Source organism: Chiloscyllium punctatum, chromosome 15, assembly GCF_047496795.1.
Source record: "Chiloscyllium punctatum isolate Juve2018m chromosome 15, sChiPun1.3, whole genome shotgun sequence".
Lineage (NCBI taxonomy): Eukaryota > Metazoa > Chordata > Chondrichthyes > Orectolobiformes > Hemiscylliidae > Chiloscyllium > Chiloscyllium punctatum.
The window spans coordinates 60,252,664-60,279,939 of record NC_092753.1 but is presented as its reverse complement, the minus strand read 5'-3'; the positions used below and the strand labels follow the sequence as shown (position 1 = coordinate 60,279,939).

Below are 27,276 nucleotides of genomic sequence, written 5' to 3'. Positions count from 1 at the left end.
GGCTCAGTGCTCTTCCTACCAAAATGAGTCATTTTACACTTTTTGCATTACATTTAATTCCCAAATGTCTGCCATTTTACAAGACTGTCTATATCCTTTAAATAAAAGGTAAACCATTGAAAATGTAAATGAAAAAAAAAACAAAATGCTGGGGAAACTCAGCATTTTCTAGGTTCAAAGAATCATATATGTCCTGCTTCTTTCTCTGTAGATGCTGCTAGAACTGCTGAGTTTCTCCAGCACTTCCTGGTTTTTAAATGCCCTTTTGAAGGTCTTTGATAAAATCCTCATATTTCACAATGCTTCCAAATTTTATATCATCACAGATTTTGAAAATCTGCACTTTACACCAAGGTGTATGTCGTTAACAGAGATCAGGAAGAGCACTTACCTGGAGAACTCCACTAAAAACACCCATTAGAGACTCTTTAATCAGCACAGCAGGTCAGGCAGCATCCAAGGAGTAGGAGAATCGATGTTTTGGGCATAAGCCCTTTGTCAGGAATCCTGATGAAGGGTGTATACCCAAAACGCGATTCTCCTGCTCCTCGGATGCTGCCTGATCTGCCGTGCTTTTCTAGCACCACACTCTCAACTCTGATCGCCAGCATCTGCTATCCTCACTTTCGACTTTGTTGTCAATCAACCAATTCCACCTCAATGTTTCTACCCTCTCCTAAATTCCAAGAACATTAATGTTTATTGTGCCCTACTTTATTAAATGTTTTTGAAAGTCCTTGTACATCATATCACCATTACCCTCATCAACCCTCTCTGTTACCTCATTAAAAAAAATGCCAATTCATCAGGAATACTTTCCAACATATTGAGTAGTAGGATGTGTAGTAGAACACCGTTAGAACAATAACAGTTTTGTATGCAGAACTGGTACAGAAATCTGAGGAATAAGTATTGCATCATAAAATCAGTTCTGGTCCCAACATCTGGTTTCAGCAGATACACACAATTATTCCAATTCATTTTCAATGCATTCATTTTCAAAGTGAAACAATTCAAAATCTGATCAATTTTCATTTTTAGTGGAGGACACATCCCACCAAGGTAAGGCACTATATCTGCAGACACAAGCAAGAACAGTTCCAACTTCCTTAGATAGTACTGGATCACAAATGTAAAAGAAACTGGGTTAGAAAAGTGTGTAACTTTTTAAGGGGAAAGACCCTTGTAGCACATTGCACCCTACTTAGTGCAGTGTATTTCCATTATGCATTCATTTTCTGTGGCTTAGGGTAATTTGTAATAATTCAAACATTTTTGCATTTTAAAATAAATGCCCTGAGCTTCCCATTGCATTGTTTGTTCATAGCAGATATGCAACAGTACCATGCATCTTGAGTGATTGTATGCAAGACATTTTCATTCCATTAGCACTATGCTACTCAACTAGATCCTAAAATTGCAAGAAAGAATAAAGTGATATTCTCATCCCTTGATAATTAGTGTTACACATTAGATATGCACCTAATGTGATATGCACATTAGATATGTATTAAACATCCTTTCACTTAAGTTAGTTGATCTCCTGTGACATGAACACATGTGAAGTCAAGGCCAAAAGGCTGATTTTCATCTAGAAAAACTTTACAGCAGGCAAGAGCGAGTATGGAATATAGAAGCTTCTGTTCCCAATTATTTGAATTGCCAAGTATAATATAAATGAGAGGTTAACTTCTCACTTGGAAAGGTGCTGGAGCTAAGGGGAATGGTCAGAGAAGGACCCAAGGGCCTATTACCACACTGTAGGGAATCTAATCTAATCCACAAGGACATACAGCGGTGGCATGCTAGCAAAGATGTGGTAATCATTTTCTAAGCATGTAATGTGGAAAGGATTTCAGTGGGCGGCACGGTGGCACAGTGGTTAGCACTGCTGCCTCACAGCGCCTGAGACCCAGGTTCAATTCCCACCTCAGGCGACTGACTGTGTGGAGTTTGCACGTTCTCCCCGTGTCTGCGTGGGTTTCCTCCGGGTGCTCCGGTTTCCTCCCACAGTCACAAAGATGTGCAGGCCAGGTGAATTGGCCATGCTAAATTGCCCGTAGTGTTAGGTTAAGGGGTAAATGTAGATGTATGGGTGGGTTACGCTTCGGCGGGGCGGTGTGGACTTGTTGGGCCGAAGGGCCTGTTTCCACACTGTAAGTAATCTAATCTAATCTAAAAAAAGAGACAAAAGGGGAATGCCTGACAAGGATATCACAGCGTTCCCTGTAGGACTCACAGAAGCACCCGTACTCCTCTTGAGCACACAAAGAATTTTCTAATGATTCTCATTATTCTCAGCTCCAAACTTGCTACTAACCTGTTACCTACATTCATCTTGCTCAGGCCCTGGTTTGAATTGTACTAGGGTGCTTCTAACATAATTAGCACCTAACTTTCATGAATGGATACACTTCATCCACCTTGCATCTACTGCCTGAAGTCAAACCACAAGTAAGATGATTTCAGACAAAGTCACAGAATAGCAAAGTTAAAAATCACATAACACCAGGTTATAATCCAACAGGTTTAATTGGAAGCGCACTAGCTTTCAGAGCGTCGCTCCCTCATCAGGTGATAGAGCGACGCTCTGAAAGCTAGTGTGCTTCCAATTAAACCTGTTGGACTATAACCTGGTGTTGTATGATTTTTAACTTTGTACACCGCAGTCCAACACCGGCATCTCCAAATCATGACAGAATAGCAAAGTAGCCCAGGGGTAAAATGTCACACGAGCTGTTTGTATTTGGAAATATAAAATGAGAACATCTTAAAATTTTCAGAGAAATAGTCATTTTATACAAAATCTTTGAGTTAAACAAACTACTAGTCCTTGTATAAGACATCAGTCCTCAGCATACTGTGTCAATTTTTGTCTCAATACAGGTGAGTGATCTTAAGACTTCAAAAAAAAGTAGAGGGGGTCCACAAGATTCATTCAGCATTTAAAGCAACTTAGTTGCCAAAACAAACTCAAAAAGTGGTTGGTCTCCATATTTCAAAATAACATAGATCAAGAAGTGATTTGAACAACATACATAGGACAAAGAAGGAAATAAATTATGCTTCTGTCAACAATTTTTCAAATAGGTTAAGAAATCACAATCTTATATGATGCAAAGACAAATTAGGGTGATGTCAGGAGGTGGTTCTTTGCTCAGAAGTGGTGAATATGTGGAGTAGGTTGCAAACTCATGTTGTTCATTCAAAATCTTTGAATTTCTTCAAATGAAGCTAGACACATTTCTGGTCGGGGTACAGATTAACCCAAACAAAATTAGATACTTCAGAGGATCAGTCAATCCCTTGGACTAATGTTAATCATTGAATGGAGTCAAAGAGGAATTTCTCATTTTTGCTCCCCATTTAATTGGCTTGGATTTTTCACCTCTCATCATACATTACAAGCCATCCCTACAAGTTGGGGTAGATTAAGCAGTGTACGCAGTGTGAGATGTCAACAATGTGGTACTGGTTAGGTGGTGCATGCATTCAAAGCAGCTAAGAAATGGAACTACCTGAATCCAGCTGAAGTTAGAAAGTTTCAAACTATTAGAGATGAAGTGAATAGCTTATAAATTCAACACGGATATAATCTTAAATGTAAAAGTAAAAAATTAAGCAGTGCTACAAAATCAGGGTGACCAAGCCAAACTGGAAGAAATGGCTGTAACTGCTGGCACTCTTCTTTCCTTACATGTTTACAGAGGTAAAATCCATATTAAATTTAGATGCAAGAGTTTAATATGGTCAGAATCTGACACAAAAATGATGCCACAGAAGTAGCAAGCTCTCACGCACACAAATGCACAAACATATTCAAACCTGTTCCATATCTTGACTGTTTCAGCAGATGCAGAGAGTACTGCAATGTTGTCAGAACTGAAGGCGATGGTTCTTGCATCTGTCCTGTGACCCGCGATAGTAACCCTGGCTGTCTTCGTGCACTCTGGCACTTTCACTGTTACGTTCAGGTTGTAAGCCTCAACAGTGTTGTTTTGCAGCAGCATCACAACCTTAAGCTCCCCATTAGGCAATAAAAGAAAATTGAATGATCTAAAAAAGTGAATCAAGATCAAAACGCCAAAAGTTACAATAAGCTATAAGTTATGCCACAGGGTCAACAAACTAAACTAGAATTCATTCATGTTAATTCAAGATTAAAGAAATCCTCTAAAGATGGAAGCAATATGACAACAATGGGCAGGCCATTTAGGACTGAGATGGGGAGGAGTTTCTTCATTCAGAAAGCAGTGAATCTTTGGAGCTTTCATCCGCAGTGGGCTGTGGAGGCTCAATCATTGATTGAAAAGATTCCCATGTATTACAGAATAAGAAAATGACATTGGAGTACAAGATCAACCATGATCTTAGTGAATGGGCTTGAAGGGCCAAGCAGCCTCATTCTGCTAAATCATATGTTCCTTATGTTTTTCTGACTACTCAGCAAGACAATAAATGTAAACTTAATTTCATTCCTAGTTTTAATACATTAGAGCTATACTAATACTAGCTGAAGGAACCTATGGACTTGCCTTTATGGACTTGGTGATATTGCTCAAAATAAGAGAAATGCCCAAACGTATCGCTCTAGAATTATATAAACAACATACTTTCTTATACATGTATGACATCAGTACTAAACAGCAGGAAGGTACATTGCCCAAAGGAAATGATTTTGCATTCCAGAGATTATCTCTTGCTGACAGAATCATGTCTAAATAAAAATACGAAGCCTAACATATTTTCAGATATGTCAGAGTTTGAACTGAGAGTGAATATTAATTAGGAGTTGGTCAGTCAGTCTCTCTAGCATGCTCTATATTCAATAAGATCATGGTTGACCTCAACACAACATTCCCACCTGCCCCAGGTAAGTTTTATAGCTTTTGTTTTGAATATACTCTTCTTGACTTTAGTTTTCACCAAGAAATCAGGACAACCTTTAAAATCACACTGATGAAATGCTGTTCTAATATTTCAGCAATTTACCAAATTTTCAGTATAGAATAGCCATTTATCTGAATTTTACAGTTTTTTGAAAATGCATTCCTGTCTCTGCGAATGATAGTTTTCTTAGCACTGACAAGAGAAAATAATTGTATTTATTGTTTTGAAGAAATTATATCACAGGTAATTCCTCCTTTGCAGTTGGCCCCACAACAAGGTCTCACTTGATTTTTCCCGAAGCTTTGATATTTGTGACTCTCTGAATCTCATCCTTTAGAGTTCGCTCCACTTCAGGCTCCAAGTTACCATCAGATTCCCCTGACTCTGCTTTTTGCCTGTTGAATAATCCACAAAATATGCAATTAAATACAGCACAATAAAATAATTCCATATGTAAAGCATTTCAATCAGTATAGTCAGATGTCTTTATTTCAAGACCGCAATTTCAAATCAGGATCAAAGTTCAAATCCCTTCTGTCCTCCCACTATTCCAATAACTTCCACAGACTCCCTTTAATGCCTTCACTTACCTGAATACGAATATCCAGCCCACTGTACAAGCAAAGTGCAAAGTTAGATATATACAATAGATTCTGAAGCACATAATTCAAAGAGCCATGATGCTCCATTATCAAGTCATTTCATATGATTTCTACAAGATTTCACATCCTCACTGACACTTCTCCATGTATTTACAGATAGTGTTTAGGCTGATCATTACAGATAAGATCCATGAAGCACTGGAAAAGAATCAGACAATGATATGTAGATACCTCAGAGCCTTTGGGAAGATAGGACTAAGAATGCTGAACTGATGGAGTAATAAAATGGAAATGTGCCATTAAAACTGAAACTAATTTGCACAGAAAGTCTCTATTTTGCTCTAGTAGAAAGTGAGGACTGTAGATGCTGGAGATCACAGTCGAGACTGTGGTGCTGGAAAAGCACAGCAGGTCAGGCAGCATTCAAGGAGCAGGAGATGAAGGGCTTATGCCCGAAACGTTGATCCTCCTGCTCCTCTGATGCTGCCTGACCTGTTGTTCTTTTCCAGCACCACACTCTCAGCCCCTATTTTACCCCACTCATTTGACTTAATCATTATACTCCATTAATAAATTTAGTAAGCAATGTGCTAGCACATTGTAATTAATCCATAGTTCAAGAACAACATTTAATCAAGTTTCATTACTTCCATCTCTATAACTTTGTCAAACTCTGTCCCTGTCTCAGTGTATCTGATGCTGAAATCCTCATTCATGAGTTTGCTACTTCCAGACTTGATTATTCCAGTGCATTCTTACCTGCCTCTCATGTTCTACACTCTGTAAACTTGAGGTAATTTAAGTCTCTGTTGCACCAAATTGCACCAAATCATGTTCGCACAATTCCTCTGTGCTTATTGAGCTATACTAGCTTCTGGTTAAGGATTACTTTAATATTAAAAGTCTTATTCTAGTTTTCAAATTTCTCCATGGCCTCACCCTCCCTACCTCTGTATTCTTCTCCAGCCCAACAACACTCCAGAAAGCTTTCCTCTTCCCACTGTAGCTTCAGCATTACCAATTTCAAAAGCTTCTCCACTGGAGGTTGCATCTTCAAGTGCCAAATTTCCAAAGTTTGGAATTTCTTGTCTATAAAACATTCTAAGCCTTTGGCCAACTGCCCTATTAGATCATTATCTGGCTTTTGCCTTAAAAATCTGTCTTGTGAAGCACTTTGAGCTGTTTTGCTGCATTAAAGGTGCTCTATGAATCCATGTTGTAGTTTTGGCCATTATTAAGTATGAGAAGTGTGGGTAATGTTAATGCTGCGTTGGCTACTTAGCTATAATTTTAAAGAAACATTTAATCAGAGAATGTCAAGGCATTCTAACCGTTGCATTCCTCAGTCCTGATAGTTAGCACCTATTCTCTTTCGTATAAGAGTAAGTTGAGGACTGCCAGGTGAAAACCAAAATTTATCTGCTCAAATACCCTAGATGTGAATGGAAACAAATCCAACATAAGTTTCTATCTCATTTCCCTGTATTTATTCATATTAAATTAATTTGTTTACACATTAGAAATTAATATATTGAGTAAATTTTAAAACAATTTCCACAAATGGTTTATTTGGATATTTACCCATTATAAAGCGTAACAGATTTTCTTTTAAAGTTTGAAAATTAATTTTAAAAACTGATCCATGTATTCACAGATGGCACATAGATGGCAGTATGGTGCAGCAACAGAGTTTACCATTGCACTAGTGACTAGCAACCAGAAGGAACTTATTGTATTGGAATACTTGTGACAAAATATCTGGATAAAGTTAAAGTTAAACCATGATTTGTGGCAAGACTTGCAAAAAAGAACTAGATGACACAAGTAAGAATAGAACGGGGAGGTGATAAATGTTTTACACAAATTGATTTACTTGCCATTATTTTTATTAAGGTGTCTTATTTTCTTAAATCTTTATCTGAACTAGTCCAATTTCTGACATCTTGAAGGGAGTGGGCAAAACCTGGGCCAGAGGAGACCTAAACTTCCTAGGGGGTCAGAAAAAGCATAATGAAAATAAAAGCAACTTGGTGCGAATGGTCTTATCTGGACCCAAATTTGCTTCTCCTGTCTTTACCTGGTAGGAAAGCTGGAACAGCTAACCTAATAAGGCCACAACTAAAAATATAACTTGGCTCAATCTTTTAAAAAAATTCACCCTTACAGCAACTGCAGTCGTTCCAGAAGCAATCAACAATTTAAACAGGCTTGCTATAAATTGCAGCTTCAGCAATCCTCATTCTGTACTTGATAGATGTACAGAGGAACCTCGATTACCCAAAGGACACAGGCAGGGAGTATGTTGTTTGATTAATTGAATTCTGGATAATGGAATGCCGGATAACATTGTTTAGCCAAGCATTGGGACCTTGCGATCTTACCGGATAATCAAATGCCAGGTAATCGAGGTTCCTCTGTATGTGGGACCATAGATACAGCCAGTACAAAATGGTAGGGTGAACCAGAGAGATTTGGTGCCATCTGACCTCTTTACTGTGCTCTTCTATCTTGTTAAGACAATTACATGAAGAGCAATGAAAGAAACTTTTGGTGTAATAAACCTCCATTAAAATTCAGTAAAACAGAAGCTGTTTAAAGAATTAAACAAACAGACAGACAGGAATCTAGCCTAGGTACCACATTGCATATAAAATCTGTGAGTTTCTGTTTTGCTCAGCAATTATCCAGGAAACAAAAGGGATTGAAGGTAATGCGCAGCATACTGCAAGGGTATGTAACACCATCAACACTTTGTTCGCAATGTGAGGTCAGGCAAAAACCCCTTTGGATTTGTATCAAATATTCAACTCCCCACATTCCTGACCACTGTTACACATTTTCTGCCAGCAAGAATGCCTGCATTACATTAAATTACTTGCTTAAGAAACAATAATTTTCAACTGCTTTAAAAAGTGCCTGACTGCGCAACTAATGAAAATACTACTCAATTTTTAATGAGACATTCCTAGCAATTCTCACAAGCAAAATAAAGTTGAGAAATTAATAACCAAAAGATATTTCGATGATTTGCATTTTAAGTTGTACAAAAGCAAACATAAAATATCTATAGAGCAATATGGGAGGCTGCCAAATACACTGTTATAGCAGAACATAAACGGGAGTCTGCCAAGAACTGAATGTTCCTTACTGCTTCATTTTAAAACACGACAGTTCACTTGATGTGAATTCTGTCACCATGTCATTTTGAGTGTTTGTAAGCATTACCAATATATTTCCTCTATTTTCCAGAATTCAGTTTTTTCCGATTTTACCTTCTGGTCATGCTTGAAAGTGATACCTGAAGATGGGCTTGGTTCCATGATCAGCTACTGGTGCTCTAGTGCCTTGACTACATGTGCCTAAACGGTATTTTAATCTAGCGCAGCAGCATTGCAGCTAAATCTGATGGGGTTTGTCGATCTTACATGCACATTTTCAGAAGATTGACAAATACAATCATAATGATCAGGATAGGCATTCTAGACAATTCATTTTCTCTCTGGCTTAGAACCACTTAAATCAACTGCAGCAACTTCACTAATACTCTGGTGGAATTAGCTAATTCATCACAAGGCTGAAAGCTCTCAATTCCCTGCCACAGCACACCTCACCATGAGACGTTAGTTGATAAATGGGAAAGGTTTCATTCTGGATATCGTTTAAAAACAAAATCTTTCACACACCAATTCAAACTGCGAATTTACTGGAAGTCACTCAAGAAAAGAAATCTTCTTTAATTCTTATTCGTCAAATTTTTACCTACATCATCTCAAAGTCACTAAAATCTATAGACAGAACAGACCACTGTAATCTTCAAAACGAGTAGATAACAGCTGGCATTTAGGACAGTCAGAATTCTATCTCACTAGCATTCGCTAGTACAAGTTAAGTATGAATGTGAAAGACCACAGAGCCAATCTTTGCTCAACAATTCAGAAAAAGCTACCATTCCCCAATTACTAGTTAAATGATTGCAGATTTTATGCCTTCACATTTTTGGCATAATCATTCCATATGCTTATCATCTATAATATGAAAAAAACCTCCCAACACAGGCTGTTGTCATTTGCCAGTTTAACGTTCACTTCCAGTCTCTTTTTGTCGTTTAATTTGACTTGGCATTCCACACTTACCCATTCTGAAAGCTTACTACCTTAGGAATACTATGCAACATTTCCTTGACTGACAAACACAAATTTCCAAGCCTTATATCAACACAAGTTGTTAGTTTTATTTCTGTTTTCTGTCCCACTGCAAGGGTTTGAATGCTTACCTTGTGATCTGTGACAATTCGGTACTTCAGATGTGACCTGACTATAACAATGTGCAATTTAAATATGGTGTCCACTGTCACTCTACTCTTTTGATGATGTTATCAAGCATGATACTTGCTTTGTTCCAATGAGTTAACGTAATAAAGGTTGGCTTTATGAAGTTAATGTTATAATCTGTAACATTTCAAACATCTGCTGAAAACTTCCCAAGCCCTAAACAACATGACCTATGATGAGAAATTTGGGACAATTGTTTCAGAAGTACAGTGAGGCCTTTGTCAACTTTGGTAGCAAAACGTCATGCTTTCCAACCGAGTTTGGATGTTGAGATTTGATTCTCATCAATGAGTGGCAATAGATCTATTAATAGGGCTTATTGCTCATTATCATCCTCATTATTACTTAATCTCATCTCATTGATAAACACATTCTTATTCAGTAGCAAAGATGGAGTGAGTGTGAGATAGTAAAGGGAAGATGGGGTCATTGGAGAAAGTCACTGATCTTCTTCTTACCCTGCAGGGCATTCCTCCAAACAGCTGAGACTACACTAATGTGGGTGGCCTGGTGTCATGGGCTTCCCTGCCAGTTCTACTGGAAGAAGATGTCCTTCCACTGTACAACACAAATAACTAGGATCTCCAAATCTCTGCCAACAATTGGGTGCCAATTCACTCTTTTCTGCCATGTTAAGGTAAATGCCATGAACCATGCAGGGCAATATAGACTGACAATGCTTAAAACAGTGTTTTAAAGATGGTGGCAAGATCAGGAATCATGGGATATCCTGCCAGAAGAATGGAAAATGGGAGAATCGAGCTATGCTGGACCAGAGGGTACTACATAGAGGTAGTTAATGAATGAGTTTGGGACAATAGTGCAAGACTAGTCTTCACAGAAGAAACCTTCTGTGAAAGTCAATAAAAATGACATTTTGACCAAAATACGGTACAATTCAGCCCATAATCTCAACATTTCAAATTTTACAATAAGGCTCATTTTCTTTCTTTTTCTTCAGCTTCTTCCTGTCGGTGGCAGTGAAGGTGACATCATGGAGTAAGGTAGCCGGAGCAGGATTCTTGGCAAGACAGTGGCCCGGCCTAACCTGGCAGCAGACCCAGGGACTCCAGGCATGGTCGAGGCAAAGGCTGAAGTGGAGCCAGGGATTCCTGGTTGCGGTAGGCTCAGAACAGGGTTATCTGATCGTCAGCAAGGTGATGGCAGCAGCGGCTCCTGGTCGTGGCCGGCCTGGAGCCAGGGGCTCCTGGTTATGGTGAGCTGGTGGCACCAGCAAAGCAAAGGTCTCCTGGTTATCAGCAAGGCAGTAGTGGCAGCAACTCCTGGTTGTGGTAGGCCAGGAGCCAGGGTCTCCTGGTTATCAGCGAGGCAGCAGCAGAGCAAAGATCTCCCGATTAATGGCGAAGTGGCAGCAGAGCCAGGATCTCCTGGTTATTGACAAGGCAGCAGCAGAGCCAGGATCTGGTTATCGGCAAGGCGGCAGCAGAGCTAGGGGCTCCTGCTTGTGGGGAAGAGTGTGGACCCAGCACAGGACCTGGCATTGGTGGGTCATCAGCAAGGTGGGCCCAGTGATGAAGAGATGGTGCTTGAAGAGTGGCCACTCTGACATATGTGGGTCCATCACAAGCGACAGAGTGGTGGCAGTCGAGTTCAGAGTCTCAGGGCTCATGGCAGAGGCGATGGAATGAAGACAGACCCCCATTCAGCTATATCTTTTTATTCTTAAACAATTCAAAATGGCGCCAGATTGTGGCAACAGTTGAAGCTTTCCACTGGTTGCCCTGTTATAGTAAGGGTATTATTAAATTGGAGAGGGTTCAGGAAAGATTTACTAGGATGTTGCCGGGACTGAAAGGTTTGAGTTATAAAAATAGGCTGGGACTTCTTTCACTAGAGTGTAGGAGGTCAAGAGGTGACCTTACAGAGGTTTATAAAATCATGAGAGGCAGAGATAAGGCATAACAAGGGTCTTTTCCTTAAGGTGGGGGAGTTCAAAAATAGTACTCATACTTTTAAGGTGAGGGGTTTAAAAAAGGACATGAGGGGCAACTTTTCTCACACAATGGTTTGTACATTGAATAAATTGCCAGAGGAAGTGGTGGATGCAGATACAGTTACAATATTTAAAAGACATTTGTATAAGTACGTGAACAGGAAAGGTTCGGAGGGATATGGGCCACACACAGGCAAATGGGATTAGTTTAGTTTGGGAACACGGTCGATGTGGATTAATTTCACCAAAAGGTCTGTTTCCATGCTGTATAACTCTATGGCTCTTTGACTCTATAACTGCTCATCCAATTTGAAGAAATATTTGCCTGTGAGATGTTTGCATTCCACAGTGTAGCAGAGACTTATTTTCAGGTTTGCTGATAGGGGGAAATGGCAACCAAGGAAATTTTCCCTCTATAGGCAGTCCCTGGATTGTGAACAGGTTCCGTTCTGGTGTCTGTTCTTAAGCTGATTTGTACAAAAGTTAGAACACAATGCAGGACAACATGAAATAGCAGTCTTAAGTTCAAAGAAACATTTATCTGTTGGATCTTAAAATGAATATTAATACACCTTTGTATAGCATTGTGTTTGTAAGTATGAGTCATCATACGCTGGCCATTTGTAAATTGCGAACCCTGTGATAACATTTATGCAGTCAAATTAATTACACTTTTACTCACTTTGCCTTTTTCTTTGCTTTCTTTTGTTTCTTGTTAATCATTTTATTCACTTCCTCTTCACTGAGGACTTTAAAAACCTCAAGAACACCATCGGTGCCCTGGAACGCAATTGTCAAACACAAGATTAATGAGGTTCGCACAGGATAGTTTGGTATTGCAAGCTTAGTTTCGCTCATTCAGAGCAATGGATTTCCACTTGTCTGAAAAGTAAAATTGTAATTGCCTTTTAACTTATTTTATTCCATGTCAATTGTCCCTTCTTTAAAAACAATTATACATGGAAAAAAAAACAAGTAATGTGATTCACAAGATATGTCAATTCTTCATAATTGTAATATTAATGATTAACTTGGTGACAATTTTGGCTTTTTTCTTAAAATGTGATCAATTTAGGTATGTAAGAATTATGGGCAGTATTTAAGTTTAATGAAGACCATATTTTTTCTACAATCACAAAAGGATGTTGCCTGATTAGTTTTTCTATACATGTACTCTCCATTTTATTTAAGTCTACTTATCAAATAAATATTTATCTATAATTATTAAATTCAGACGTGGGACATTTCTACATCAATTATAAAATTATCCATATTTCTTTACAATACTTGTGGATGACTTTGAAATTGGATTTTCAATGTTACATGTATCAAAGATTGCTGAGCGTGTTTTCTTGAAAACCAATCTGAATTGCTAATGCCCAAAATAGGGTTTGAACAGAATTGTAAAACTAAAAGTCACAAGGACATGATTACATTAATTAATGAAAGTGTTTTGTGTGTTTTTAAAGCTTTTGCTTGAAATCCTCAATTCTTTTTCCAAAATTTTCAGCTTTTCTGCTGATTTTTGTTCCTAGTGCTGAATTTCAACCATGTAGTCAGAGCTTGTCTAATGTAGCTAACCTGGCACAGCCTATCAGCATTATTCAGCTATTCTATAAGAATATTTATCTCAAGTATTTTCAGATATCACTCGGGCTCTATTACTGACAATAGAATTACGTTGAGAGCACTGAGAAATGAAATTGTACTGAGGCACATTAGAGTAGAATATGAGAAATGGTGAACTGTTGAATTGTATATTACTTTCAGCCAAGCAGAATAAAAAAAACCTTTACATCAGGCCAAGACCTCTGCTGCTCCCTCTCCCCTTCCACCCCCAGGACTGCTGAAGACAGTGGAGACCGACCTTTCCTATTCAACCCCACCATCTAGGGTCTACCATATCATGGTGATCTGCTCCCAAACTCCTAGGTCTTCCAGGTCTGTTTCATCCCACACCACACCCTGGGCCTGCCAGAATCAACACCTCCATTCCGCTGCCATCTCCATGGGTTCACTAAGTGATCATCAGCAGAACTGCCCTCCTGAGTGATAGCTCAGCAGAGTTTGTTTCTGACCTTTTTCATGGAAAGACATTTTCTGAGATTTTCTTCTCTCTCCTGGTTTTGGCTTAGTTTGAAGTGGCAGATCCAATGGGGAAGCACAGATTGGGAGCAAAGCAAGAAGTACACAACTAGTGCGGTTAAAAAAATAAGGGGTTGTCCATAAGACAGATGAGGGATTTTTTTTTCATATGGTCGAGAGTCTTTGAAACGCTTTCTCAAAACTGGTGGAAACAAACTCTTTGAATATTGTAGGGTGGAATTAGACAGATTCCTGATAAGGAAGTGGGTGAAAAGTTATTGGGAATGGCATAGATGAGAATGTAACGTGATCAGGTCACGTACCCACCTCTCCCACAAAGCTCATGTTCTACCATTCTCACCAGTGCCTGCACCCTTCTGCAAGCCCAGACAGACTAATCCTATGTGCCCACTGTGCCACCTACTCACTCGCTTGGTACACCTCACCAAAAATCCATTTTTGTCTCCAGTAATACCTCTCTCTCTCTTTCTAGAAGAAGGGGAGACCATAACATGACAGAAAGAGTCGAGACTAGTGATGCACTATCCAACATTCAACTCTTTATATGGAGATTATCCTGACTGTGCCTGCCCAGAGTGGGAGCCTACCCCTACGTAAGGCCCTGAACTGGTAACTGCTCCTAACTTACAGTGCTGGGACTCTCTGAACAAAACTTGACTTGACGAAGGAAAGTTGACATCCATGGCAAGTTTCTTTACTAAGTGGCAAGACAATATGAGTCTGGTATCCCTGGCTGAGAGGGAAAACACAAATAGCCCAGGCCAGGCAAGGCAAGGCAATGCAAAGCAGGGATGCTATGATTGCATAGATAAAAATTAGTGAATGAGCGCTATGACAGCAAGCAAACAGGCCAGAGATGTGGCCCTGTCTAGTCCTTGAGAGAGATAGGAGAGTATTCTGAGCTCTGTGTCCTTTGTGGTAGTATTACAATAATACATCATCATTTAAGTCTAGAAGAATCCTGTAAGTGGATTGGAGATGTTGCATGTGGGATCTTAGAAGTTGGCTCATGAATGATGTCAATGTCGATAGACATGTGGTGCATGCCCTGAGATGGCAGTGCTTGGTTCAACACTAGATTACTTTGGACCAGTGACGAATTGAGGTTGCTACACACCCAAGCTGACTTCCACGTTAAGAATCCCCGACATCTAGCCTGTTCAGCATGTTTAGTATCAATAGGGAAAGTTTTGGGATTAATGTATCATTTAACAAGGTATACTCCCCCTAAATTGGCAACTCACCACAGCCTAGCAAGAATCCTGAACAAAACATACAGTGACTTGCTCTCAATGTCCAATTAAGCCTCACTGGACTTCATGTGATTTGGCCACAAATGTCACCATAGCCCACATCATTCAGGTCCCTATAAGATTCCGTTCATAGAGAATTAGTGTCTTTGCTCAATCTTTTGACTTTAAAACAAAAGAACAAAATTTGTTTGAAGTAAACTGTTAGAAAGGGAGAGAGGAAAATAAGAATGATGGAGTAAACAAATGTTTAAGGTGAGGATTTTCACCACCTGTCTTTGGAGAGATTGAGCGAAGGAAGGAATGAATAGAGGGTTAAAAGTGAGATCTGTGGTGATAGAGAAACCTGACACAATGATCTAGAAATTGGGTGTCAAGTTTAAAAGAGAAGCAGTAAGAGTAGTAATTGGAAGTGAGAAGTTTGTAGAGAGGAGGGTAGGGGAGATGAATGGAAATGGATGGCTCAGTGGTTAGCACTGCTGCCTCACAGTGCCAAGGATATAGTTCGATTCCAGACCTGGGTCACTGCCTGTGTGGAGTCTGTACTTTCTCCCTGTGTCTGCGTGGGTTTTTGCTATATGTTCTGGTTTCCTCCCACAGTCCAAAGGTGTGCCATGCTAAAATTGCTCTGTAGTGTCCAAGGATGTACAGGCTGGGTAGATTAGCCACAGTAAATGTATGGTTACAGAGATAGGATGATGGGGCAGGGTGGAATGCTGTTCGGAGGGTCAGTGCAGACTCAGTGGATTGAATTAACTCTTTCTACGCTGTAGGGATTCTATGAAAAAGAATGATTCACTATCTAAGCTGCTGTTTGAAGATCATCTTACTTTACAGAACTGATTTAAAACAATGAGCATTTTAATAATGAAATTAAAAAAGAGAGTAAGGCATCTCAATTAAAGTTTTTCCTGAGCCTTATTGCTGTTCCAAAATTACTTGTATTTATATAGTATTTTCCAGTCACATTGATACAATGAAGTGCTTCACAGTCACTTATTAATATTTGAAATGCAAACATTATTATATTTATAAGCAGTAGCTGCTGTCAACTTGTGCTGAAATGTTAGTTGATCTTGGACTCATTTCAGAGTTGTTGATCCAGATTTGTTATAGATTTCAGCACTTACTTTATTACATTCATTATATACAAGTATAGCTCGACACTACTCAAAAAGTCAATGAAAAGAAAAAGTCTTGCCAAGTTAATTAGCAAGTTACTTTAAATGCCTGAATATTACAAAAAAAATCAACTTGGTTCTTATGTATTCTATTAGCATATTTATAAACATAATAAAACTCACGTGACAGGCAATAATTTTGTTACTGGTATCCGTTGCTAAGGAAACAACACGATCTCTGCCCTGCCGAAATATAGAGCCAATCTTCTGACACCTCAGTATACGCTATAAAGGAAATACAGAAGGACTTTAAGCATACAAAAGTACAATGTGTTTCAGCCAAAAGCGCAATCAAATTAGGTCTGAGTCACAGTTGGAATTGACCTTTCACTTTCACTGACCATTTAAATTTCAAATTGATAATCAACTTCACTTTTATTCATTTTTTTGTCTCCACTCCAGGTACTTATTCCAATGCTCTTATCTCCACAAAGCAATGTCTGAAACACATTCTGCCTTCTGCTCTTCAGTAGCACTGTTCCATAATTCAAGTACTGAATTCCCCATTGTCAATATCCTGGAGGGGGTATTATACATCAGACCATTCACATAAATATCATTGTTACAGGCAAGGTCAGAACTTTGACATTCTGGCAGGTAGCTCCTGACTCCCAAGGTCCAGTTCACCATATATAAGACAGAAGTGTGACAAAATACGCCACACTTGACTGCAGAAGTACAGCTGTAATAACACTGAAGTTTTCACACTATCCAGGACAAAGTACCCCATAGATTGTCAGCCCATCCACCAACGTTAACAGTCACTCCCTTCACCAAAGACATACAGAAGCAGCAATGTGAACCATGCATGAGATACACTGCAGCAACCTGCCAAGATTCCTTTAACAGCATCATCCAAGCTAGATTCCTCTACCATTTAAGAAGGATAAGGCAGCCAATGTATGGAAACAACGTAATCTGCAATTTCCCCTTCAAATCATACAGCATCCTTACATTTAATCACCATTTCTGCACTATGACTGGTTCAAAATTCTGAATTCCCTTCTTAACAGCACTCTGGGTGCATCTATGCCACAGGAACTGCAAATGTTCATAAAAGCAGTTCAACACCACTTCTAACCACTTCCTAAATCTAAATAAAGAACCCACAAAGGTATGAGGGAATGGCTAAGCTTGATAGAGGCATTACATTTTAAAAGACATGACAGTGTATCGGCAGTGGCTAATATTTAAAGACCTAATGCAAACAATGCAACAGTGATAAGTCCCTTGAAAGAACATAAAAGGATTAGTAGCCCAATCACAGCGAACAAAAAAAATTAAGTTTAATATTAAATCCATAGAGCAGTTATACAAAGTTGCTAGAAAATGTAGCAAGCTTGAAGTCTTGGAGGAGTTTAACTTCAGTAAAGACCTAGAGGTTGATTAAGAAGGGAAAATGACAATATGAGACTAAACTTGCATGGAACATCAAAATGGACTGTAAGAGGTTCTCGAGTATGGAGAAAGAAAAGGACGGTGAAGACAAATGTGAATCCTTCACAGTCTGAAACTGGAGAACTGATAATAGCAAATAAGGAAATGGAAGAGCAAACACACAATTTTAGCTCTACCTTCCTCGAATAATAGGGAAACAAGGGTCAATTAGGAAGGAGGAATTGAAGGAGATTAGTACTAGTTAAAAAAAATGCTAGAGAAATTAATGGGACAGAAAGCTGATAAATTCCCAGAAATTCATCAATTACATTCAAGAGTACTAAAAGGTGTGGCTATGAAATAATCAGCATGGTGGTTGTCACCTTCTACAATTCTGTAGATTCTAGAACAATCCCTACAAATTAAGGAGCGACAAATGTAACCCCCCTACTTAAATTGGCCTTTAATAATATCAGTAATAGAGAAATGCTGGAGTCAATTATAAAGGATATGATAATGAGGCTCTTAAAAATTATCAGTGGGATGACAAAAAGTTAACATGGATTAATGAAAGAGAAATCATGTTTGACAAACCTACTAGTACATTTTGTGGATGTAATTGGTAAAATAAGTAAGAGTAAACCTGTGAACGAAGTGTGTTTGCATTTTCAGAAAGTCCCACACAAGAGGTTAATGTGCAAAATCAAAGCACATAGGATTGATGGTAATATACTGGCATGGACTGGTAATTGATTAGCAGACTGGAAACAGAGTAGGAATAAATGGGTCTTCTTTAAAGTAAAAGGTAGTGACAAGTGAGGGACCACAGATATTGTGCTTAAGAGACAGTAATGCTCAATATAAATCAAAGATTTGGATTAGGGAATCAAATCTAACATTTCCAAGTTAGCTGTTGACACAAAGCTGTGCCATGGGGAATATGGTGAGATGGAGGAATATTGTATTATTGTTAAACTAGTAATCCAGAAGCTCAGGCTAACACTCCTGGGACATGGGTTCAAATTCCACCACAGCAGCGGGTGATATTTAAATCAATGAGAATCTGAAATTAAAAGCTAGCCTCATACCATCACTAATAAAGAAAAAAGATTGCACGTTCAGATAAAGGTAGATTGAACACAAAGTGTTTTTCTGGCCTTACTACGAGATTGCAGCACATCCTATATTTTAAGCAAATAAGCAATTCTGTTATTTTCTGTTCAAATTGATCTAAGATGTAATTGTTAAAGAAAATAACACAGTTACAGAGGTAGGACTCACATCGTCTAGATTTTCATTCAATTCCTCTTCAGTTACTTCGGTATTTTCAAAGGGACTCTTCATCTTTTTAACATTAGGCTCTCCAGCTTCTTTCTCCTGAAAAATAATTCACAACGCAGTATAAATAAGATAAATAGTCTCCTATCTGTTTTTGGACACAGCTAAATTGCCAAAGGTTAATCCAACTGGTCATTTCAGAATTTCAAAAGAGTCTTTATCACATCGCAAAAAGGAAACACAATGAACAGGCTTAGGTTTTGCAAACCAATACCACTAAGCTAGAAATAGCATGTTCAGTCCTTGCTTAAGTTCTTCAATTTTCACCTCCCCAGGAGACTGACATCAAATGGCATAAAAGTTGGCAAGCTGGTTGACAGTGGAGCTGGTTGTCGAGCAGAAGGATGATACGGTTTGGTTGACTGGGCAAAACAGTGGAATTCGATCCAAAGAAGTACGAGGCAATGCATTGGGGGAGGCCAAAAAAAGCAAAGGAATACATGATAAAAGGGAAGGATTGGACAGCGATACGAGACACTGGACTAGTGGTGCTGGAAGAGCACAGCAGTTCAGGCAGCATCCAACGAGCAGCGAAATCGACGTTTCGGGCAAAAGCCCTTCATCAGGAATAAAGGCAGTGAGCCTGAAGCGTGGAGAGATAAGCTAAAGGAGTGTGGGGGTGGGGAGAAAGTAGCAAAGAGTACAATGGGTGAGTGGGGGAGGGGATGAAGGTGATAGGTCAGGGAGGAGAGGGTGGAGTGGATAGGTGGAAAAGGAGATAGGCACGTAGGACAAGTCCGGACAAGTCATAGGGACAGTACGGAGCTGGAAATTTGGAACTAGGGTGAGGTGGGGGAAGGGGAAATGAGGAAACTGTTGAAGTCCACATTGATGCCCTAGGGTTGAAGTGTTCCGAGGCGGAAGATGAGGCGTTCGTCCTCCAGGTGTCTGGTGGTGAGGGAACACTGGTGAAGGAGGCCCAGGACCTCCATGTCCTCGGCAGAGTAGGAGGGGGAGTTGAAATGTTGGGCCACGGGGTGGTGTGGTTGATTGGTGCGGGTGTCCCGAAGATGATCCCTAAAGCGCTCTGCTAGGAGGCACCCAGTCTAAGAGACTTTGGAGTACAAGGTGGCAGAAAAGGCGAAAAGGAAGGATATGAGATGCTTTCCTGCTTTAGGTGAATATACAAAAGCAGTAATGCAATGCTGGATTTGTATAGGACACTGGTTAGGCTATTTAGTTGGAGTTTTGTGCAAAACTCTGGTCACAATGTTACTGCAAGGACATAATTGCAATCAAAGAGTACTGAAGAGATTTACAAGAATGTTGCCAGGCTTGCAAATTACAGCTATAAGGAAAGATTGGATAGGTTAGGGCTGTTTACCTGAAGAGAAGGCTCAGGGGGCGATGTAATTGAGGTATACAAAATAAGGAGGGGCTTGGATAGAATGGGAAGGTCAATTACCAGGGACACGGATTTAAAAGTGTTTGGAAGAAGGATTAGAGGGGAAATGAAGAAGACCGTGTCTTCAGAATCCTTAAGGGGGAGGGTGTGCAGCCAGAAGTCGTGGTGCACGTTGGCACCAACGACATAGGTAGGAAGAGGGGTGGGGAGGTCATTCAGGAGCTCAGGGAGTTAGGCTGGAAGCTAAAAACTAGGAAGGTCAGAGTCGTCATCTCTGGGTTGTTGCCAGTGCCATGTGACAGTGAGGCAAGGAATAGGGAGAGAGTGTAGTTGAACACGTGGCTGCAAGGATGGTGTAGGAGGGAGGGCTTCAGGTATTTGGACAATTGGACTGCATTCTGGGAAAGGTGGGACCTGTACAAGCAGGATGGGTTGCACCTGAACCAAAAGGGCACCAATATCCTGGGAGGTAGGTTTGCTAGCACTCTTCGGGGGGTTTAAACTAATTTGGCAGGGGGATGGGATCCGGACTTGTAGTCCAGCAAGTAGGCTAGCTGTGTGTCAGGATGTCCAAGAATGTAGGGAGACTGTGGAGAAGGTAGCAGTGACAGGGAATACTTGCGGACACAGAGATAGGTTCAAGTGTGTATACTTCAATGCAAGGAGTATCAGAAATAAGGTGGGTGAACTTAAGGCGTGGATCGGTACCTGGGACTACAATGTTGAGGCCATCACGGAAACGTGGATAGAAGAGGGACAGGAATGGCTGTTGGAGGTTCCTGGTTACAGATGTTTCTGTAAGATTAGGGAGGGTGGTAAAAAAGGAGGGGGGGTGGTGTTGCTAATTAGAAATGGTATAACGGCTGCAGAAAGGCAGTTCGAGGGGGATCTGCCTTTGGAGGTAGTATGGGCTGAAGTCAGAAATAGGAAAGGTGCAGTCACCTTGTTGGGTGTTTACTATAGGCCCCCCAATAGCAGCAGAGATGTGGAGAAACAAATTGGGAAACAGATTTTGGAAAGGTGCAGAAGCCACAGGGTCGTAGTCATGGGAGATTTCAAACTTCCCAAATATTGATTGAAAGCTCTTTAGATCAAGTAGATTGGATGGGGCGGTGTTTGTGCAGTGTGTCCAGGAAGCTTTTCTAAATCAGTATGTAGATTGTCCGACCAGAGGGGAGGCCAGATTGGATTTGGTACTTGGTAACGAACCGGGACAAGTGAAGGGCTTATCAGTGGGTGAACATTTTGGTGATGGTGACCACAATTCTGTGACTTTCACCTTGGTTATGGAGAGAGATAGGTGCGTGCAACAGGGTAGGTTTTACAATTGGGGGAAGGGTAAATACGATGCTGTAAGACAGGATCTGAGGAGCATAAGTTGGGAGCATAGGCTGTCAGGGAAGGATGTCGTGGAAATGTGGAACTTTTTCAAGGAACAGATACAACATATCCATGATATGTATGTACCTGTCAGGCAGGAAAGAGATGGTCGTGTGAGGGAACCTTGGTTGACGAGGGAGGTTGAATGTCTTGTAAAGAGGAAGAAGGAGGCTTACATAAGGTTGAGGAAACAAGGTTCAGACAGAGCGTTGGAGGGATACAGGATAGCCAGAAGGGAGCTGAAGAAAGGGATTAGGAGAGCTAAGAGAGGGCATGAAAAATCTTTGGCGGGTAGGGTCAAGGATAACCCCAAGGCATTTTATGCGTATGTGAGAAACATTAGAATGACGAGAACGAGGGTAGGTCCGATCAAGGACAGTAGTGGGAGACTGTGTGTTGAGTTGGAAGAGATAGGAGAGGTCTTGAACAAGTACTTCTCTTCAGTATTTACGAACGAGAGGGACCGTATTGTTGAAGAGGAGAGTGTGAAGCGGACTGGTAAGCTAGAACAGATACTTGTTGGGAAGGAAGATGTGTTGGGCATTTTGAAAAACTTGAGGATAGACAAGTCCCCCAGGCCTGATGGGATATATCCTAGGATTATGTGGGAAGCAAGAGAGGAAATTGCAGAGCTGTTGGCAATGATCTTTTCAGCATCACTGTCAACGGGGGTGGTACCAGGGGACTGGAGAGTGGCGAATGTTGTGCCCCTGTTCAAAAAAGGGAATAGGGATAACCCCGGGAATTACAGGCCAGTTAGTCTTACTTCGGTGGTAGGCAAAGTAATGGAAAGGGTACTGAGGGATAGGATTTATGAGTATCTGGAAAGACACTGCTTGAATAGGGACAGCCAGCACGGATTTGTGAGGGGTAGGTCTTGCCTTACAAGTCTTAATGAATTCTTTGAGGAGGTGACCAAGCATGTGGATGGAGGATAGAGCAGTGGATGGAGTGTACATGGATTTTCGTAAGGCATTTGATAAGGTTCCCCATGGTAGGCTTGTGCGGAAAGTCAGGAGGCATAGGATAGAGGGTAATTTGGACAGTTAGATAGAAAACTGGCTAACTGGTCGAAGTCAGAGAGTGGTGGTAAATGGTAAATATCCAGCCTGGAGCCCAGTTACAAGTGGAGTTCCGCAGGGATCAGTTCTGGGTCCTCTGCTGTTTGTAAATTTTATTAATGACTTGGAAGAGGGAGTCGAAGGGTGGGTCAGTAAATTTGCAGATGATACGAAGATTGGTGGAGTTGTGGATAGTGAGGAGGGCTGTTGTCGGCTGCAAAGGGACTTAGATATGATGCAGAGCTGGGCTGAGGAGTGGCGGATGGAGTTTAACCCTGTCAAGTGTGAGGTTGTCCATTTTAGAAGGACAAATAAGAATGCGGAATACAGGGTTAACGGTAGGGTTCTTAGTAAGGTGGAGGAGCAGAGGGATCTTGGGGTCTATGTTCATAGATCTTTGAAAGTTGCCACTCAGGTGGATAGAGCTTGTAAGGTGGCCTATGGTGTATTAGCGTTCATTAGCAGAGGGATTGAATTCAAGAATCGTGAAGTGATGTTGCAGCTGGACTGGACCTTGGTTAGGCCACACTTGGAGTACTGTGTGCAGTTCTGGTCGCCTCACTTTAGGGCATTGATAGGGTAAATGGACAAGGTCTTTTCCCTGGGTTGGGGGAGTCCAGAACAAGAGGGCATAGGCTCAGGGTGAAAGGAGAAAGATATAAAGGGGACCTAAGGGGCAAATTTTTCACACAGAGGGTGAAGCGTGTATGGAATGAACTGTCAGAAGAAGTGGTGGAGACTGACATTAATTTCTTTAATTCCCTCACTCTGTTTAGCATTTAAATTACCCTCCCTGTCTGATATGCAAATTGTGTCTTCTACAGTGAAACTAGACACAAATTACAGCATTTAAAAGGCATCTGGATGGGTATATGAATAGGAAAGGTTTAGAGGGATATGGGTCAAGTGCTGGCAAATGGGACTAGATACGGTTAGAATAACTGGGTGGCATGGATGAATTGGACTGAAGGGTCTGTTTCCATGTTGTGTATCTCTATGACTTTTACTGGTTGGGAGGAGAGTGCTGACTGGTTGGCAAGTGGAGTGACCAGTACAGACACTGCCATGGAGAAAGCACCAGCCAATGATGATTTATGGCGAACTGCAAAACTTTGTTTAAATTTTAAACTAAGCAGGTTGACTCTATTTGGTCAATGTATTGCCCTAAGAAATGAACCACAGAAAGGTCATCTCATGATGAGTTGAAACAGGTGCAATGTGTGAGAAATATGGCACATGCGGCACAAGGATGACCCTAATCAGATCACTGAGGGGCTCAATGGCCTATTTCTGCTCTTATTTTTCAAAATTCAGTGATTGTAATATGAAAAGCTTTGACAGGATGATGTCTTTTCTCAGCAATTATCAAGTTCTATACTACCAAAGGGAGAATAATGCTTCAGACTAAATTGCTAACCAAAGGATAAGAAGACATTAGTTCAAATTAATAAAAGATTAATTGAGGACAAGTAGAGTCATTTGGTTTTACAAAAATAATTATCAATTCAGGGAATTGTCTTCCAGCTAGGAGCAAAAAAAAAGAATCTGGGTCATTAAAAGAAATTAAAAATGAAATGATGGAATAGGGAAAATGTGGAGTCTTTTGGAACAATAACCTGAATAACAATCTGGAACTGGACTAAACAACTGATCTTATGTAAAAAAAAACTTGTGCTTTCAACTATAATATATGCCATGATATCTTTTTGTAACAAGAGGGTGTAATCAATATATAATTAATTTTAAACATAATTCGCAGATGAGTGTTTCATTGAGATCGGTTTCTTGACTGAACTTGAAAAATGTAAAACAGAGGTACTAAATTATCCTGGAGCAGTGTTTTTAGAGCAGAAAGACTGTGCTATTTTCTGGGTTTGTTGATTTTTAAGGTGGCAAAGATGGTATTGAGTGGAATGATGTGCTCTTCCTGTCAGATGTGGGAGATTAGGGAGAATTTCAATATTACTGATGATTATGTCTGCAGGAAGTATCTTTGGTTGTGAATCCTATTGGATTGCATGGGTTGGTTTGAGCGGCAGTTAGAGGCAACGAGCAATTTACACAGGCTGGGGGTGTCATGGATGGCAATGTCAGGAAGGTAGAAAAGCTGCAGATACAGTCAAGTAGATGGGTTACCTCCAGGAAAAGTAGGAAAGGGAGGCAGTCAGTGCAGAATCTCCTATGGCCCATCTCAAACAAGTATGCCGTTTTGGAAATTCTATGGGGTGATGGACCTTCAGGGGAATGTATCACCAAAAGCCATGTTTCTGGTACTGAGACTGCTTCTAATGTAGTGAAGGGTACGTCAGGTTGAGTGATCAATTGTGATAAGAGACTCTTTAGTCAGAAGTGTAGATACATGCTTCTGCAGCCACCAGCGAGACATCAGAATGGTGTGTCACCTTCCAGGATCAAGGATATCTTGGAGACAGTGCAGAATATTCTCAAAGGGGAAAGGAACTAGCAGGAGGTCATTGTAAACTTTGGAACTGATGACAGGGGATGAGAAAAGAATGAGGTTCTGAGGACAGAATATAGGAAATTAGGCAGGAATTTAAAAAGTAGGTCCTTGAGGGTAGTAATATCTGGATTACTCCTGGTGCCACGAGCTAGGGAGAATAGGAATAGGAGGATAGAACAGATTAATGCATGGCTGAGGAGCTGATGTAGGAGAGAAGGATTAACATTTTTGGATCATTGGAATCTCTTCTGGCGTAGACGTGACCTGTATAAGAGAGATGGATTGCACCTTAATTGGAAGAGGACTAATATACTGACAGGGAGATTTACTAAAGCTGATCAGGAGTCTGAGACTGATCTCATTGGGAAAAGCAGCAAGTTAAACAGTTAGGGCAGGCAGGAATAAAGCACAGAACGAAGTTGGACTGTTGAATTGAACAGCATTTATAGGTAGGGCAGATAAACTCAGGACATGGTTGGGAAAATGGGACGGGGATATCATAACAATTACAGAAATGTGGCTCAGGGATGGACAGGACTGGCAGCTTAATATTCCATGGTATAGATGCTATAGGAAAGAAAGAAAGAAAGAAAGAAAGGGGGGGCAAGAGAGGAGGGGGAATGGTGTTTTTGATAAGCGATAACGTTATGGCTGTACTTACGAGAGGATGTTCCTGGGACTATGTCCGGTGAGGTTATTTAGGTAAAACCAAAAAATATGAAAGGGATGGTTACCTTTTTGGGACTGTACTATAGACCCTCCCCAATAGTCAGCAGGAAATTGAGAAGCAAATGTGTAAGGAGATCTCAGTTATCTGTAAGAATAACAGGATGGTTATAGTAGGGATTTTAACTTTCCAAACATAGACCGGGAATGCCAGAGTGTTAAGGATTTGGATGGACGGTAATTTGTTGAGTGTGTACAAGAACATTTTCTGATTCAGTTTGTGGATGTACCTACTAGAGAAGGTGCAAAACGTGACCTACTCTTAGGAAATAAGGCAGGGCAGGTGACTGAGGTGTCCGTGGGGGAGCACTTTAGGGCCAGTGACCATAATTGTATTAGTTTTAAAATAGTGATGGAAAACGATAGACCAGATCTAAAAGTTAAAGTTCTAAATTGGAGGAAGGCTAATTTAGATGGTATTAGACAGGAACGTTCAAATGTTGATTGCAAGTAAAGGGACAGATGCAAAAGGGAAGCATTCAAAAATGAGATAACAAGAATCGAGACAGTATGTTCCTGTTAGGGTGAAGGGCAAAGCTGGTAGGTGTAAGGAATGCTTAGAGAACTTGATGATTAGGGAAACTTTTGTTCTGGCCAAGAAAAAGAAGGAAGCATATATCAGCTATAGACAGCAGGGAATCCCTAAATAGTATAAAGGCAGTAGGAGTATACTCAAGAGGGAAATCAGGAGGGCAAAAAGGGGACATGAGCTAGCCCTGGCAAATATGGTTAAGGAGAGCCCAAAGGAATTCTACAAATACATTAAGGACAAAAGGGTAACTAGGGAGAGAATAGCATCCATTAAAGATCAGCAAGGCAGCCTATGTGTGGAACTGCAGGAGATGGGGAGATACTAAACAAGTATTTTGCTTTAATGTTTACTCTGGAGAAGTAAGGGAAAGTAAATAGCAACATCTTGAAAAATGCCCATATTACAGAGGAGGAAGTGCTGGATGTCTTAAAACGCATTAAGGTGATTAAATGCCTGGGATCTGATTATGTGTACCTTAAAACTTGTGGAAGGCTAGGGAAGTGATTGTTGGACCCCTTGCTGAGATATTTGTATCATCGATAGTCACAAGCGAGGTTCCAGAAGACTGGAGGTTGGCTATTGTGGTACCACCATTTAAGAAAGATGGTAAGGAAAAGCCAGGGAACTATAGACCAGTGAGCCTGGCACCAGTGGTGGGTGAGTTGTTAGAGGGGATCCTGAAGGACAGGGTTTACACATATTTGAAAAGACAAGGATTGATTGTGTGACTTTGTGCATGGAA

The 27,276-nt window shown here is 40.4% G+C and overlaps 1 protein-coding gene across 2 annotated transcripts in view; it reads right to left on the bottom strand.

Moving 5' to 3' along the window:
- wdr3 (WD repeat domain 3) overlaps positions 1-27,276 on the bottom strand; it is an 80,867-nt gene that overhangs the window by 27,391 nt on the left and 26,200 nt on the right. For both annotated transcript variants that reach the window (XM_072585240.1, XM_072585239.1), the window contains exons 7-11: positions 18,973-19,068; positions 16,438-16,539; positions 12,460-12,557; positions 5,175-5,285; positions 3,826-4,056 (exon numbers count right to left, since the gene is read on the bottom strand). In XM_072585240.1, coding sequence (XP_072441341.1) covers positions 3,826-4,056; positions 5,175-5,285; positions 12,460-12,557; positions 16,438-16,539; positions 18,973-19,068 — 638 coding nt within the window. The remainder of the gene's footprint in view (positions 1-3,825; positions 4,057-5,174; positions 5,286-12,459; positions 12,558-16,437; positions 16,540-18,972; positions 19,069-27,276) is intronic.